General features: G+C 38.0%; 1 protein-coding gene across 6 annotated transcripts in view; it reads right to left on the bottom strand.

Annotated features, from left to right (window-relative positions):
• The window catches only part of LOC106073789 (uncharacterized), a 54,654-nt gene that overhangs the window by 15,483 nt on the left and 24,739 nt on the right, over positions 1-14,432 (bottom strand). For 5 of the 6 annotated variants that reach the window (XM_056019050.1, XM_056019056.1, XM_056019051.1 and 2 more), the window contains exons 2-7: positions 10,546-10,668; positions 9,191-9,318; positions 8,684-8,764; positions 8,396-8,501; positions 1,247-1,291; positions 590-704 (exon numbers count right to left, since the gene is read on the bottom strand). In XM_056019050.1, the coding sequence (XP_055875025.1) occupies positions 590-704; positions 1,247-1,291; positions 8,396-8,501; positions 8,684-8,764; positions 9,191-9,318; positions 10,546-10,574 (504 nt within the window). In that variant the 5' untranslated portion in view covers positions 10,575-10,668. Of the gene's footprint in view, positions 1-589; positions 705-1,246; positions 1,292-8,395; positions 8,502-8,683; positions 8,765-9,190; positions 9,319-10,545; positions 10,669-11,366; positions 11,537-14,432 lie in introns of all 6 variants that reach the window. The other variant, XM_056019053.1, reaches the window with a different exon arrangement.

Here is a 14,432-nt window from a genome sequence, read left to right as displayed (position 1 = left end):
GCTGGAAGCTCTCAAACTTTATGTTCTACTTCAAGTAAAACTTTTTTTCTTTTCTAAACTAAACAGTTCCTCATTCCTTGAAATTTGTATTCGATGTTTTGTTCAAATGTTAACGTAATTAAATCTGATGTTTCGCAAAGTTAATTTTGTAATTAAGGGCCATAAAAAGAAGAAATGTAATGAATATATCATAACATCCTTTGCACAAGTATTGGAGCGATGCAGCTATTTCCTTAACAAGGCATCAGCAGCGAGATTTGAAGCTGCGTTACCAATAATTGTAAAGTTAAAATATTCAAGGCGCTTGCACACTACGAGGAGGTTTGACCGTACGGGAAAAAAAAGGACGAGTTTCATCCGGGTCGTTATAGTGTTAACATTGAAGGGACATCTGAAACTTTTGGCTGTCTGGATGTGTGGTAAGCGCTCTGGACTGTTGTTCGGTGGTCTCGAAGATCCCGGGTTCGAACCCTGCCCGCTGCCATCCCACGTCGTCCTGCGGAAGATTTGGGTCAAGATGTAATTATCTTTATAAACTGAAGCATTATTCCAAACATGTAAACAATTTTGGAAACAAGTCGAATGATACCTCTTTATCAGCTTCCATATTCTTCATCAGGATAATATCTCCAATGGTTTCATTGTTGCTATAAGAGGTCTCCAATCGACCGCTGATGTTGGCCTGGTCCTTCTCAGGGTTATATCTGAAGATGTTAACAAGGAATTTATATACAGGCGAATACGTTCTCAGTTGGCAACAGTTTGAACACACACACATCTATTTGTTGCCTGTAGAAATGACGTAGAAATGACCTAACAGAGACTAGATGTATATATTGAAATACTAGTCTAGTCCACTCTGGCAGAAGAAAAGAGTCAGGGAAAAAAAAAAGCAAGGCCAATGACACTAGCTGCAGCTCCGTTCACTCACCAGCCACATGAGGAGGCACAAAACCCCCAATGCAAAACTCTCAGATGACAATAGTGGTCGTCATCGAACTTCGAAGTAATAAAAATATAAATGAATTATTTGCTGACATGAAAAGTGTGTAGGTCTTTATTCTTTTCTCTTTGAATATTCATTCCTTTAACCTCCCACCCTCCCTACCTCTCTTTGTCTCTCTCTTCCTCCCTCACTCTCTTCATCCCTCTACAATACTTTTCTATTCCTACCTCCAGCTGTCTCTGCCCCCCCCCCCCGCTTCTACTTTTGTCTATATGTAAATGGTGTACTGTGCTTACTTACTCGTTGATGTGTGGTGCACTCAGCGCCATGCCCAGCAGGCCGGAACTGAAAACAATATGATATGATACTAATATTAGTCACATACTGACAAATAGGGTATATAAACAGCTGATGAGGAGAGGGGGGGGGGCGTTCAATGTTATCTTATAACTGAGCATCACATCATAGAGGTCAAGCCATATCACATGACATAACATCGCAAGACATAAAAACACATCATGTAAAATCATATAATTAAGATTCTAACAGATAAAACAGGCATCAAAATGAACACATTTTGTGGTGTTTTTTTTTTTGTGTATTTATTTTACTATATTCTTGAGTACTTTATAAATTACATTTTAAAAAGCCAGTCTGACAATACTACAGAACCGCCAATCACTGCCCGCCATTTATGACGCCATTCAAAACGAGGCGCTACTTAGAAGTGAAACGTGTTTATTACGTCACGACCAAACTCTTGTCCAAGATCGCGTTCCCAGTCATCAACAGCAAACATTGCAAGGTCAATAAAAGCGTATCTAACATCTGACAAGGGGGCACGAAGACCATCTTTCATTTTTTCAAGCATCAAAAAAAAAGAGTTAAATTTGCATTGTAGTTATGTTTAAGTACTGATAAAGCCATACGACAATATTACCAATAGTTAAATGATAATGTTAAATGAGAATTAAATGAAGATTCGTCATTTCACGTTCGAAGGTGAACTTTTATACTGTGTCTGCAACAAAATCGGCTCAAAACATGATCTTGCAGAAAATAGAATGTCTCCGCCAACCCGATTTTACCAGTCTTTCTCGAGTCTAAACTGTCAAATTTGTCTTGAGTGTCGTACTGTCGGTCTAATGTCGTGTTTATCGTGACCAAAACAAATTCAATAATTTTATGACGATCACGCCTGGTATTTGAGTTTTACATACATACGTGTGCTCATTATGCCCCGAATGTCTCTCTCGCTTTTTTTAAAACCTCAACTTTGACTAAGACGAAGTGTGCCGCAGACGCCAGGAGGATGCCTTTTAGCAGTTTAAAAAATCAGCTCTTCACTTAACCCCGAAAGGAACTGGAACGTTGTTTTTTTTTTCATCTGAATAGGGGTGGGGGCGTCACAAGTAACAGGTTGAGAAACACTGGTGTAGAACTTGTCCTCCAGCATGTTGAGCACAGATTTGCTTTTTCAATAGTCTGAACTCCTTTCGTGAAGTGATCTCCCCTTGCAACAGACTTTTCCTCCGACAAGGACTTCTTATTCTTCTTTTGGACAATTTTTGGCTGCTGAGCTGTAAGCTCTATTGCACTCTGTCGCGTACTGCTATACAGAGAGTGTGAGCAGGGCCGGCCCTGAGTGTGAGGACATCTCAAATATGTTGTTCCTTTTTTTCGGAATTCTCCAATCTCGTGCCAACTCTAAGCGCAATGGAAACCTAAGCCTTATGATTAGCTGTTACGTTCTAATCTATGATGCTATTATCTCGATACCGCGAAATCAGAAATCGATATATGGAGAGAACCAAATGTCACGTTATGGCAACCTAAAAAAAACAACATCACTGACACAGAGAGATGCTTGTTCAAATATCGATCTCCAAACAGACCCTAGAAAAAAGAGATATCGTTTCTTTGTTGATTTGGTTTTTTTTAACAACGGTGGAAGCCAAAATAATTAATGAATCTTTTTGTAGCTTGATAGGATAAAAGGAACGGGGTTTTCTTCTGCCTTGGTCTTTATTGATCACGACAACTATTTTTAGATAGTTGTAGCATGGACCAAGGGAGATAATTGAAAAGATATTCAAGAGTTAAGCATATGACAACAGTGTTGAGGTGTGAATGGCAGATGATAATGTAAGGTAAATAAAGATGGCTAGCAGTTTACTTTAAAATTTAACTCGAGCTTAACAGTATACCGAGAACGCCTAGAGACAGAATGAAACTCTCTCCATTAAAGAAGTTACAATAATGAGTCAAAACCAGAGCGGTGTAGTAGCAAGACAATTTATTTTCTATTGGGAAATATGACAATATCCAAGGGAAGACATAGTGGCCAAGTGGTAAAGCGCTAGGTCTTCGAAATAAGCTTGAATCTCGAAGAAGACTTGGATTTTGAGGTTCCGAATTTTTAGACCGCCTCTGAGTCCACACGACTCTGATGGATACTTGTCATTTGTTGAGGGAATGTAAAAGCCGTTGGTCCCTGTCCTTGTGCCACATGACACCCTGTTTAACGGTTGGCCATAGAAATAAATAACCTTTACATCATCTGTCCTATGGATCGCAAAGTCTGAAAGTGGAATTTTAGCGTACAATATACCTTTGATCGTTTTTATAATAGAGACAATAAAAGATAAGGTAGAGTTGATTCTTCTTCTTCTTCGTTCTCATTGTTATGTTGGAGTGTTCAGATGACTAGACCAATACATGAGATGAACTGCGCAGTGGTTTCCAAATCAGGAAGCTCTCCATATAGTTTTTTTTCTTTTGGGGTGTTTTGGGGCCAATGTCTTATACGGGCCTCTTGGTAAAGAGAGCAGTTTTGGAGGACGTGGTCGGCATTCTCTGGTGATACTCCACATGGGCAGATTTCACTGGTTCCAATTTTGAGCTTCCGGTACAGGTGTTTAGAGTTAAGTCATTTAAAGATAAATGATGATGTCAACTTTTCGTAAACATTTTCGTGGTAAAATGTTGATGGTGTCACCAAAGGGTCTAAAGGATAAAGGGCAACAAGGGCAATAAAAGGGAAGTTTTACAATTGGTTGCCTCAGTGTAGTTGGGGAAGGGGAAGAACAATAGTTTTTTTTTTTGTTTTTTTTTTTACAAAGCTTATATATCAACTCCTTCTGTCTGTCTGATTGTCTGGTACAATTTTTGTACACGTTATTTCTCCCACTCACATTCTCGGGTCAAGTTGAAACTTCGTACAATTAGTTGTACTTAACTAAACATGAATCCATCAAAAAATTAACCAACTAGTTAAATAATTATTGGTAATAATAACAACATCTACTTATTGAAAGATGTGGCTGTAAATGTAGAGTGCTTTCCTTATCCGTTTTGTACAAGGAATACAATTTTATATAATTACTCATAGTCGATGAAAAAATGAATCAATAACAAAAAATATAACCAATTAATAAATAATCAATAATTGGGAGCCTAATAAATTTTGTTTTACATAGAAAAAGGGAGCAGTATCGAGGTAAATGGCACGTGATTATAGGGTTCTTCCCTTTTTTTAAGCTTTGTTTTTAGTTTGTTCTCACGTGATGTGGGCAGCCACACGTACCAGTGGTTATAAGAAGACTGGATGTACAGGCCATTTGATGACCACACAACAGAGGGAACAGATCACAGCGTCACAAGGAAGAAGAAAGCTCTGAAGCCTGTCTTACAATGTGTGTGAAGGTCTTAGAATGTGTGTGGAGATGTGTGAATCTGTTTGGACGTAATCGAATGTGTGTGAAAGTGTGTGAACATATGCTTGTGAATGTGTGCATGTGTGAATGTGAATGCGTGTGGATGTGATTACATTTGGAAGTGAGTGTGGATGTGTGTGTGTGTGTGTGGGTGCGTTGTTCTAAGGGCCATCAGAAAACAACAAAGGACACTTAATGATGTCACAGAGACAGGACGCCGCTGAGAGCAGGAGAATATTTATGGATATTATCCACAGGAGAAAACGTGTACTTAATATAGAGACAGAAACAAATGGACATATGAAAACAAAAACAGATCAAACACAAGACACTAATTACAGCGACATTTACATACAGACACTAACTCGACATTTACACACACACACACAAAACTAAATAAAGTTACACAATAACACTAAATAAAGTGACATTTTTACAAAGAAACTAAATGAAGCGATATTTGCACAGACGCTAATTAAAGTTACATTATACAGAGAAGTTAAATAAAGCGAAATTTACACTAAAACACTAAATATATCGACGCTCACAAACGCACACATACACACACACAATAAATCAAGATTTACAAAGAGACACTTGTTACGACGTTAAATAAATCGACATTTACAGTTTTATACACACACACTTATACCGAGACATTCAGATCGACATTTACAGTTTTACACACACACACACTTATACCGAGCCATTAAGATCGACATTTACAGTTTTATACACACACACTTATACCGAGCCATTAAGATCGACATTAACAGTTTTATACATACACACTTATACCGAGACATTAAGATCAACATTTACAGTTTTATACATACACACTTATACCGAGCCATTAAGATCGACATTTACAGTTTTATACATACACACTTATACCGAGACATTAAGATCAACATTTACAGTTTTATACACATACACTTATACCGAGACATTAAGATCGACATTTACAGTTTTATACATACACACTTATACCGAGACATTAAGATCAACATTTACAGTTTTATACACACACACTTATACCGAGACATTAAGATCGACATTTACAGTTTTATACATACACACTTATACCGAGACATTAAGATCGACATTTACAGTTTTATACACACACACTTATACCGAGACATTAAGATCGACATTTACAGTTTTATACATACACACTTATACCGAGACATTAAGATCAACATTTACAGTTTTATACATACACACTTATACCGAGACATTAAGATCAACATTTACAGTTTTATACATACACACTTATACCGAGCCATTAAGATCGACATTTACAGTTTTATACATACACACTTATACCGAGACATTAAGATCAACATTTACAGTTTTATACACATACACTTATACCGAGACATTAAGATCGACATTTACAGTTTTATACACACACACTTATACCGAGACATTAAGATCGACATTTACAGTTTTATACATACACACTTATACCGAGACATTGAGATCGACATTTACAGTTTTATACATACACACTTATACCGAGACATTAAGATCGACATTTACAGTTTTATACACACACACTTATACCGAGACATTAAGATCGACATTTACAGTTTTATACATACACACTTATACCGAGACATTAAGATCGACATTTACAGTTTTATACACACACACTTATACCGAGACATTGAGATCGACATTTACAGTTTTATACATACACACTTATACCGAGACATTAAGATCGACATTTACAGTTTTATACACACACACTTATACCGAGACATTAAGATCGACATTTACAGTTTTATACACACACACTTATACCGAGACATTAAGATCGACATTTACAGTTTTATACACACACACTTATACCGAGACATTAAGATGGACATGTTTGTAAAGCCACGTATTCAGACAGTAAATAAACTAGTATGTGTACAGACTAACTTAACCAGAGGCATTCAATAGAGTGGCATTTGTACCTAACAGTTTGCTATATTTAATTTTAAAAAGAATAGAGTTCGCTTTCAGAAGACCAAAAGTACTTCGTACCTAGAGGGAGAACAATACTGTATCGATACAGCGCGAAACCAATAGCGGTAGCTTAAAAATTGACTTTAACTTTTTAAGATAGTGGGCCACCAAACAGGCCAAATCAAGTCGGCCTACACGAACACACACAGAAACACAATTTCAAGAACATGGCGACAGGGAGACAGAGTTATGTGCCCAAAACGTGAGAAAGAGAATTATTATCCAAGGAAGTAAAAAAAATAAAAAGGTTCTTCTCTCTCTCTCTCTCTCTTACACACACACACACACACAGGCATAGGCCAGCGTATTGATTCTCAGCAGACGACGGGAATAAAATAATGCGACCAACAAAAACACAACAAAAGCCATCATTCAAATTATAATTTGTTACATCTAAAAATAGCATTCGGGCGCCTTCTATTTGTTGGCACCGTGTCGTGCGGAAAGAGCCAGGAACATATTCTGTTTCCCGCCATTAGCCTTGACTTTCAATTAAAGCAGAAAAAAAGGGGGGGGGGGGAATGAAGGGGTGGAAAAGAAAAAAAAATCGTCCGATGCTAAAAATAGCTTCCGGGTTAGGAAAGGTTGAACGTTTTGGACGTTAATGTTATAGGAGATTAATGCTGAGAGAGACAGAGAGAGAGACGAGAGGTAGAGACAAGCGAGAGAGAGAGAATAGAGACGAGAAAGAGAGATTGAGAGACAGTAGAAAGAGAGAAAATAGACACAAGGGAAAGAGATAGAGACAATAGAGATTGAGAGATGAGAAAGAAAGAGGGAGAAAATAGAGAGTGAGACGAGTGTGAGAGAGATACAAGAGAGAGACAATATAGAGAGACAGACGAGAGAAAGACGATAGAGAGAGTTGAGAGAGAGAGAGACGAGAGAGAGCTACATTTCGGAGGTTTTGACGTCATCAGGCTAAATTTAGAAGTTAGTCTAAAGAAATACTCATGCCCAAACTTCATGTCTTGGAATCGATTGGGGGCGGGGGGGGGGATGCCGGAGATGTTGTGAGATTGGGGGGGCTGTCGGGGGATGCCGGAGATGTTGTGAGATTGGGGGGGGGGGGTGAAGATTTTGTTTTCAAGCCAAGGACTGCCATTACAAAAAGTTCCAGATGACTCTCTCTCTTCTACCACGTTGCCATCAGCTACAAGGCGCGGGAATAAAATAAAGTCAAATTTTAAACGTGAGAGAGGACCAATCAAAAAATAGCGCGGGAAAAAAAAAGGAAGTGTTTAAATTTTAAAATTGGCAACCGAATGTTAGCTGTGAAAGAATTTATTTATTTTTAACTAACAAGACAGGACTTCCGGAAGCCCATGTAACATTTATATTTTATGACAACGAAAGGTGGTCGCCACCGAACAACAGTGCAGAGCGCAAACTACACGACCAGGCAGCTTTCCATTACTAGTCATTACTATTAAAATATTAGTATCATTCTTCTTGATTCTAGACTAGTGTTTCCCAAACTTTTTCCTTACAAATTCTGAGTATTTAGTGGAACACTTTGCTTATTTTTTTAAAAAGAGATTAATTCACGTGGTGGCCTGGAAAGCTAATTATTCCAGTAGATCGTGGAACACTTATTCAGGCCTTGCTGAACACTAGGGGCTCAGCGGGAGAAAAACAGTTTGGGGAACACTGTTCTAAACCAATGTTTCACTGCCTTAGCTCAAACTCTTTCATACTCATTGCCCACGTGACCTACCACAGGAAGAAGGTGCCTATGATCATCAGGGGACGACGTCTGCCCAGCCGTAAGGTCGTTCTGTCACTCACCATACCAATAAGTGGACTCAGCAGAAACGTTACAGCTGAAACGGAGAACAAAGACCCTAGTTACTAAATGTCAGGGCAGTTGAGGATTGAGGTCTTCCCCCATCATGCACCGCTCCTCACGCTGAAAAAAATAAAGTTTACAAAATGTGGATTTTTTTTTTGTCTTTAAATTATTTCCCCCCTAATGCTAGTGTGAAGGTAATAAAGAACGTCTTGCCTGCTCCGCCTGCGACCATGCCGCCCATGGTACGGCCTTTATGGGTGCCGCCTGACATTTTCTCTACCTGTGCAGGTACCACTAGGGATAGAATAAATATAAAGGCAAGTTACAGAAAGATAGAGGCAAGTTATAGAAATATAGAGGCAAGTTATAGAAAGATAGAGGCAAGTTATAGAAAGATAGAGGCAAGTTATAGAAAGATAAAGGCAAGTTATAGAAAGATAAAGGCAAGTTATAGAAAGATAAAGGCAAGTTATAGAAAGAGGTGAAAACCATCTCTACTAAGTAATTAGTCGGAGAACTCTGAAGTTAAGAATGCAATGTACTCACCCACCACACTAAGTATGCAATGTACTCACCCACCACACTAAGAATGCAATGTACTCACCCACCACACTAAGTATGCAATGTACTCACCCACCACACTAAGTATGCAATGTACTCACCCACCACACTAAGTATGCAATGTACTCACCCACCACACTAAGTATGCAATGTACTCACCCACCACACTAAGTAAGAGAACCATGAAGTTAAGGCCATACTGAGTAAAGTTGAGCAAGATTGTCCTCAGCCTGGACAGTTTTGGTGGCAAGTGATCCTCCTGGACTTGAAGCTCAGTGTAAGGAGTGCTGAAAGAGAAGTCAACGCGTGAGATCATTGACAAGCAGGTTAGGTTCAAATCATTTTTTTTTTTATTTTAGCCTGCTTTAATTTGGAACCCTCGAAATTTTAGAAAATGTTAAAAAATTAAATGAAAAAAAACAAAAACATTCAGAAAGAATTTTTTCAAGAAAAAAAAACAAATTAAAAAAACGAATTTTACATTTTATATTTATCATATATCACTTTAAAGGGGGAAAGATGTTAGAGTCAAACTGTTATATTTCAATTAATTCGCATGTGGTGGCTGAGTGGTAAAGCGCTTGGACTCCGAGTCAAGAGGTCTCGAGTTCAGATCTTTCTGAAGACTGTGATTTTGAACATCAAGATTTATAGAACGCCCTCATATGAAACCGTCGACAGCCATTTACACGCACAAAAAGGTAGACTTTACACCGTGTATTACTTGGTATAAAGATCTCTAAACTTAGATTCTGTATCAACAAATTTATTGATTATAAAGCTTTGACCACCTGAAAAATGTTTTCCACATCTTTTTTTTAACCGGGAGCGGGGAAGGATTTGATGTGCGCGCTGCTGGATGAAAAGATGAAAAGCTCTTGCCCAGGTAAGTAACTGGTAGCCCCAGTAGTTGGTGGTATCATTGCAACACTATATAAACACCACAATATAAAATAATGGCAATGTCTTCGATTCTGAAGATTAAGGATGAGAGCAGTGTTTTCCCTGACTACGCAAGCTTAGCCGCGACCTGCATATTTTCCGGCATCTCGTACAGACAAAGCCGTTATCCGCTGGCGGTTGAGTCTCGAATGTTTGTCCCGCAGCCTTTGAGAGAGCTCTCCAACTGTCTCTATCACAGATGCCATCTGCTGCCAGCTACTTAACTCTGTACCAGTGAGGGCGAAATGGCACCTGAGTTGATCTCAATTGCGCTTACTGGGGGGCACCTCTGTTACTCCGTCCTCCCTTAAGCTCACATGCGGTCGTCTCCCATGCGGAATAAGTATCGAATGGTAATTAGTGCTTCTATACTGTCCACACCGGCCTCCAGCAGAACATTTACATAGTAATGTAAAAATGTACATTGGTGTAGAGTTCTATAATTCTATCATGTGTAACTTCAAAACTGTTTTTGTGTTTATCGTTATCAAATAGAAACAAATTGTTCCTAAATTGATTAAATCAAAACAACAATAACAACAACAACAACTTTGTAAGTCCAGGTCTCTTACTTGTCTCCCTCGGCATATTTCTTGGCCATTGTTTTAGAATCCCTAATGGTCAATCAATCGATCGGTCAGTTACATGGTTGAAGTTGTGTGGGCATGTTTGAAAGAAGATTATCTTGAAGATATCTGTGGAAAGTTGACATTAATGAAATAACATTTCACAATCTAATACTTGTAAAGTAACTCTTTAAATAAAAAGGTTTTAGCTAGATAGATACAGACAGAAAATACACAAATGGACAATGGATTAACGAGGTGAAAATAAGGCTAGAGACCTTGAGCGGACTTAGGTATGCACAAATTGAGCAATCAGTGGTGCCAAATCCAGATGTGGGGCGACATAGTGCATAAATGACTTTATTTTTATAACATTTTTTGAATCAGATAAATAATTTTAAAAAGCAGAAACAAAGCAGTGCAGCAATATTTTTGGTTAGAGTCAATGCTACTGATACTGTAGTCAAAGAAATACCTATCATTTCATTGCTTTGAACCAGCTAGATCTAGGTGAGCCAGACAAATGAGCGAGACACAATGATAGACAGACGGACGAACGGACAGACAAACAGACGGGCCGGTAGATAGATAGATAGATAGATAGATAGATAGATAGATAGATAGATAGATAGATAGATGGTTAAGCAGTCAGATGGCAGAGGTCTATATCTACCAAATCTGTTTACTTCCACCAAGCCCTACTGTTTAAAAGAACTAACAACACTGTTTTACAGTTGTAAAAAATCGACTTAGATAAATGCTCTTCTCAGCACACGTAATGTTAAACAGTCCATTCATACATTCATGTAAGTAAGTTGCTAGCTCACTTTGGCTTCCAGGTAAGCAGCTTTTCCAATCGTTCCAATGACGCGAGCGGACACAAACGTCAAGACGTATTGGATTTTGGATTTGGGTGTTTGTCTAACACATTGCCCGAGCAATGAGATAATCCCATTGTATCGGTATTGTATCACGTTGGGTGTGCCTTGATTTCATTCTGAGGAGGAATGATTAGAGCTTTGGACTGTTGACACAATGACCCTTAAGCAAAACCTTTATTCAATCGTTCAAGTCACGCACCACATCTCAACAGAAATGGCTAACGGTGCAAAAGAATGAAATAATAGTCTTGCGCTGATTAAGTCAATGAATGATTAAACCGATAAATGATTAAACCAGTAAAATATTAAAATATTAAACCTTTATAAAAAATGTATATATATATCAATGTGGTAATCAATGATTAAACCAATTTTTGATTTAACCAATACGTGATTAAACCAATACATGGTTGAAACATTGAATGATTAAGCCATTAAATGAATAGGCCATTAAATGAATAGGCCAATACATGATGAAGCCAATAAATGATTGGGCCAATACATGATTTAACCAATAACCAATAAATTATTAAGCAATGGATGATTTAAACCAGTGATTCCCAAAGTGGTCTATATAGACCCCCAGGGGTCTACGAAGACTTCCAGGGGGTCTACGAAAGTGAAAAAATAAATTGGGGGTCTATGAGATGTCCACGGGGGTCTATGGTAATAGATTTCATTTAAGCAGATCGTGACTTTAATTTTTACATTCATTTAATGTAATTATTTTGTAGACTAATATATGATGTGTACCTTGGTAAATCCTTTAAATATTTATCCTGCTAATCAAACCAAAGAATTGTAGTATTTAGTCTCAATACGTATTTAAAAAGCTTCATTTTGTCTACATGTAACAAATGTTTAACAACAAGAAATGTACACTGTCCAGTGTTGGTTATTTAAAACTGGTATTCATTCATTCCTTGTCAAACAAGCGATTGCCTAAGTGACTTTTTTTAAAAAAGATACGAAACTATTACGCTGTAGGTTCATCTGAGACAATGTCACCCTGACAAAATAGATAAAGATTTGAAAAATTTTCTAACCCTCAAAGATAAAGTTCTGAATAGACCCACACAATCTCTCTTCAACATCATATAGAGAAGATGTTGGTTTGTGAGTGTCTTACAAAATCTCTTAACTTATAGCAAAATACGGAAAACACTATTGGTAAAACATGGATTTTACCAGCCGTTGTAGTTGTGAAAACTGTTTTACACACACCTACATCTGATATTATTAAAATAATTTCTTTAAGCAACAGTTCTATGGCACATCGGTGGCATGAGTTATCAAATTAAAAGCTTCTTGTGTGATTCTTTGCAAAGGAAATATATATAGGTTGGGATCAGTGGCGTCACAGGCTGTGACAGGGTGTAGCGCTGTGTGCTGCAAACTGCCTAAGGGTCGCCAGCTCCTTATTTTTCCTCAGGTTAACCCACGTACTGGATTCTCATAGACAATAGACCAAGTAGAAAATTTTATATACCTTGGGAGTGTAGTCAGTATATGAGGTGGAACAGATGAAGACATTAAACGCCGTATAAATCTAGCGCGTCAGACATTTACACAGCTAAAACCAACCTGGAAATCTCCTCACATCTCAAACAAGACTAAACTAAGAATCCTTTACTCTAATGTCAAGGCTGTCCTACTGTATGGTTCTGAAACATGGAGAATTACGGAGGGAACAACAGAAAAGTACAGACATTCATCAACAGATTCCTGAAAAATATCCTAAAAATACACTGGTATGACAAAGTAGAAAACACCAAACTGTGGGAGATGAGTGGACAGAAAAATATAGAAGTGCAGATCTTAGAGAGGAAGTGGAGATGGATTGGTCACACCCTTAGAAAAGATACCAGCAACAGAGCTAGGCAGGCCTTTGAGTGGAACCCCCAGGGAACAAGACGCAGAGGAAGACCAAAAAGAACATGGTGACGCAGTGTATTAGAAGAAGCCGAGAGGACTGGAAAGATCTGCGAAACCATAAAAAAAACTAGCAAGAGACCGTGGAGAGTGGCGTGTTTTTGTCAAGGCCCTATGTTCCATGAGGAACCCAAAGGAATGATGATGACGATGAACCCACGACAGCTTTCCCATGTTTGGGTATAGTTGCAAGGCAGCAGCGTTTTGAATTCATTTTTCCTTCTGCTATGTGGCTAATGAGCCCTTCCTGCTTGAAGCCTACTGGCTAAGGCGCCAGTTACTCACCTTCACCCTTCTCCTTTAGTGAAAAAGGTTACGCGGACACGTGAAAGATCAAGAAATACACGAGAAACTCTTTGCGAAAACTTTTACACTGATTCTTAATACAAATAAATGAATTAATATTTAATGTTGGAATGTCTTCTTCATAGAATGTATGAAACATGACTTCCGTAGGAACAGATGATAAGCCTGGGTAAAGAAACATTTCCAGTGTGTTTGATGACTCCAGCAATACATATTAATTGCTAATTTAATACTTAATTTGTAGCTTTAAATTGCATTTTCACTCTTCAACTCACTAAAATTAGAAATTAGTTTTTAAAAAAATTGCAAAAAAAATGCAATATAAGTTAAGAAGGGGGTCTACCGAAAAGCAGAAAACATGGCAAGGGGTCTACGAGACAAAAAAGTTTGGGAACCACTGATTTAAACCATAAATGTCTAGTCAATAAACGATCAAATCCAATAAATGATTAGGTCAATAAATGATTAGGTCAATAAATCGCAAACCCAATAAATAATGAAGCCAATCAAGTCTTTCGCACATCAAACAGGCTACTCAGTGAATGGGAATGTAAAATAAAAACAAGATTTTACTCAAGGGCGGCCCCTGTGGGTCCGTCGTTCCCACGCTTTCTACGTTACACACTACTAGATAGCTTCAACAGTGACCTCAAAATAATCAACAATCAGGTCTGTTGCTACCTCCAAATAACAAAAACTGTTTCGTCTTTTCAACTCGGACATGACGGAAGTGTCTCCACTATGCAGACGTATTTCTTAGAGAGTTCTATCCAA

The sequence above is a fragment of the Biomphalaria glabrata genome, chromosome 2 (genome assembly GCF_947242115.1).
Source record: "Biomphalaria glabrata chromosome 2, xgBioGlab47.1, whole genome shotgun sequence".
Lineage (NCBI taxonomy): Eukaryota > Metazoa > Mollusca > Gastropoda > Planorbidae > Biomphalaria > Biomphalaria glabrata.
This window is presented reverse-complemented; position numbering and strand designations above follow the sequence as displayed.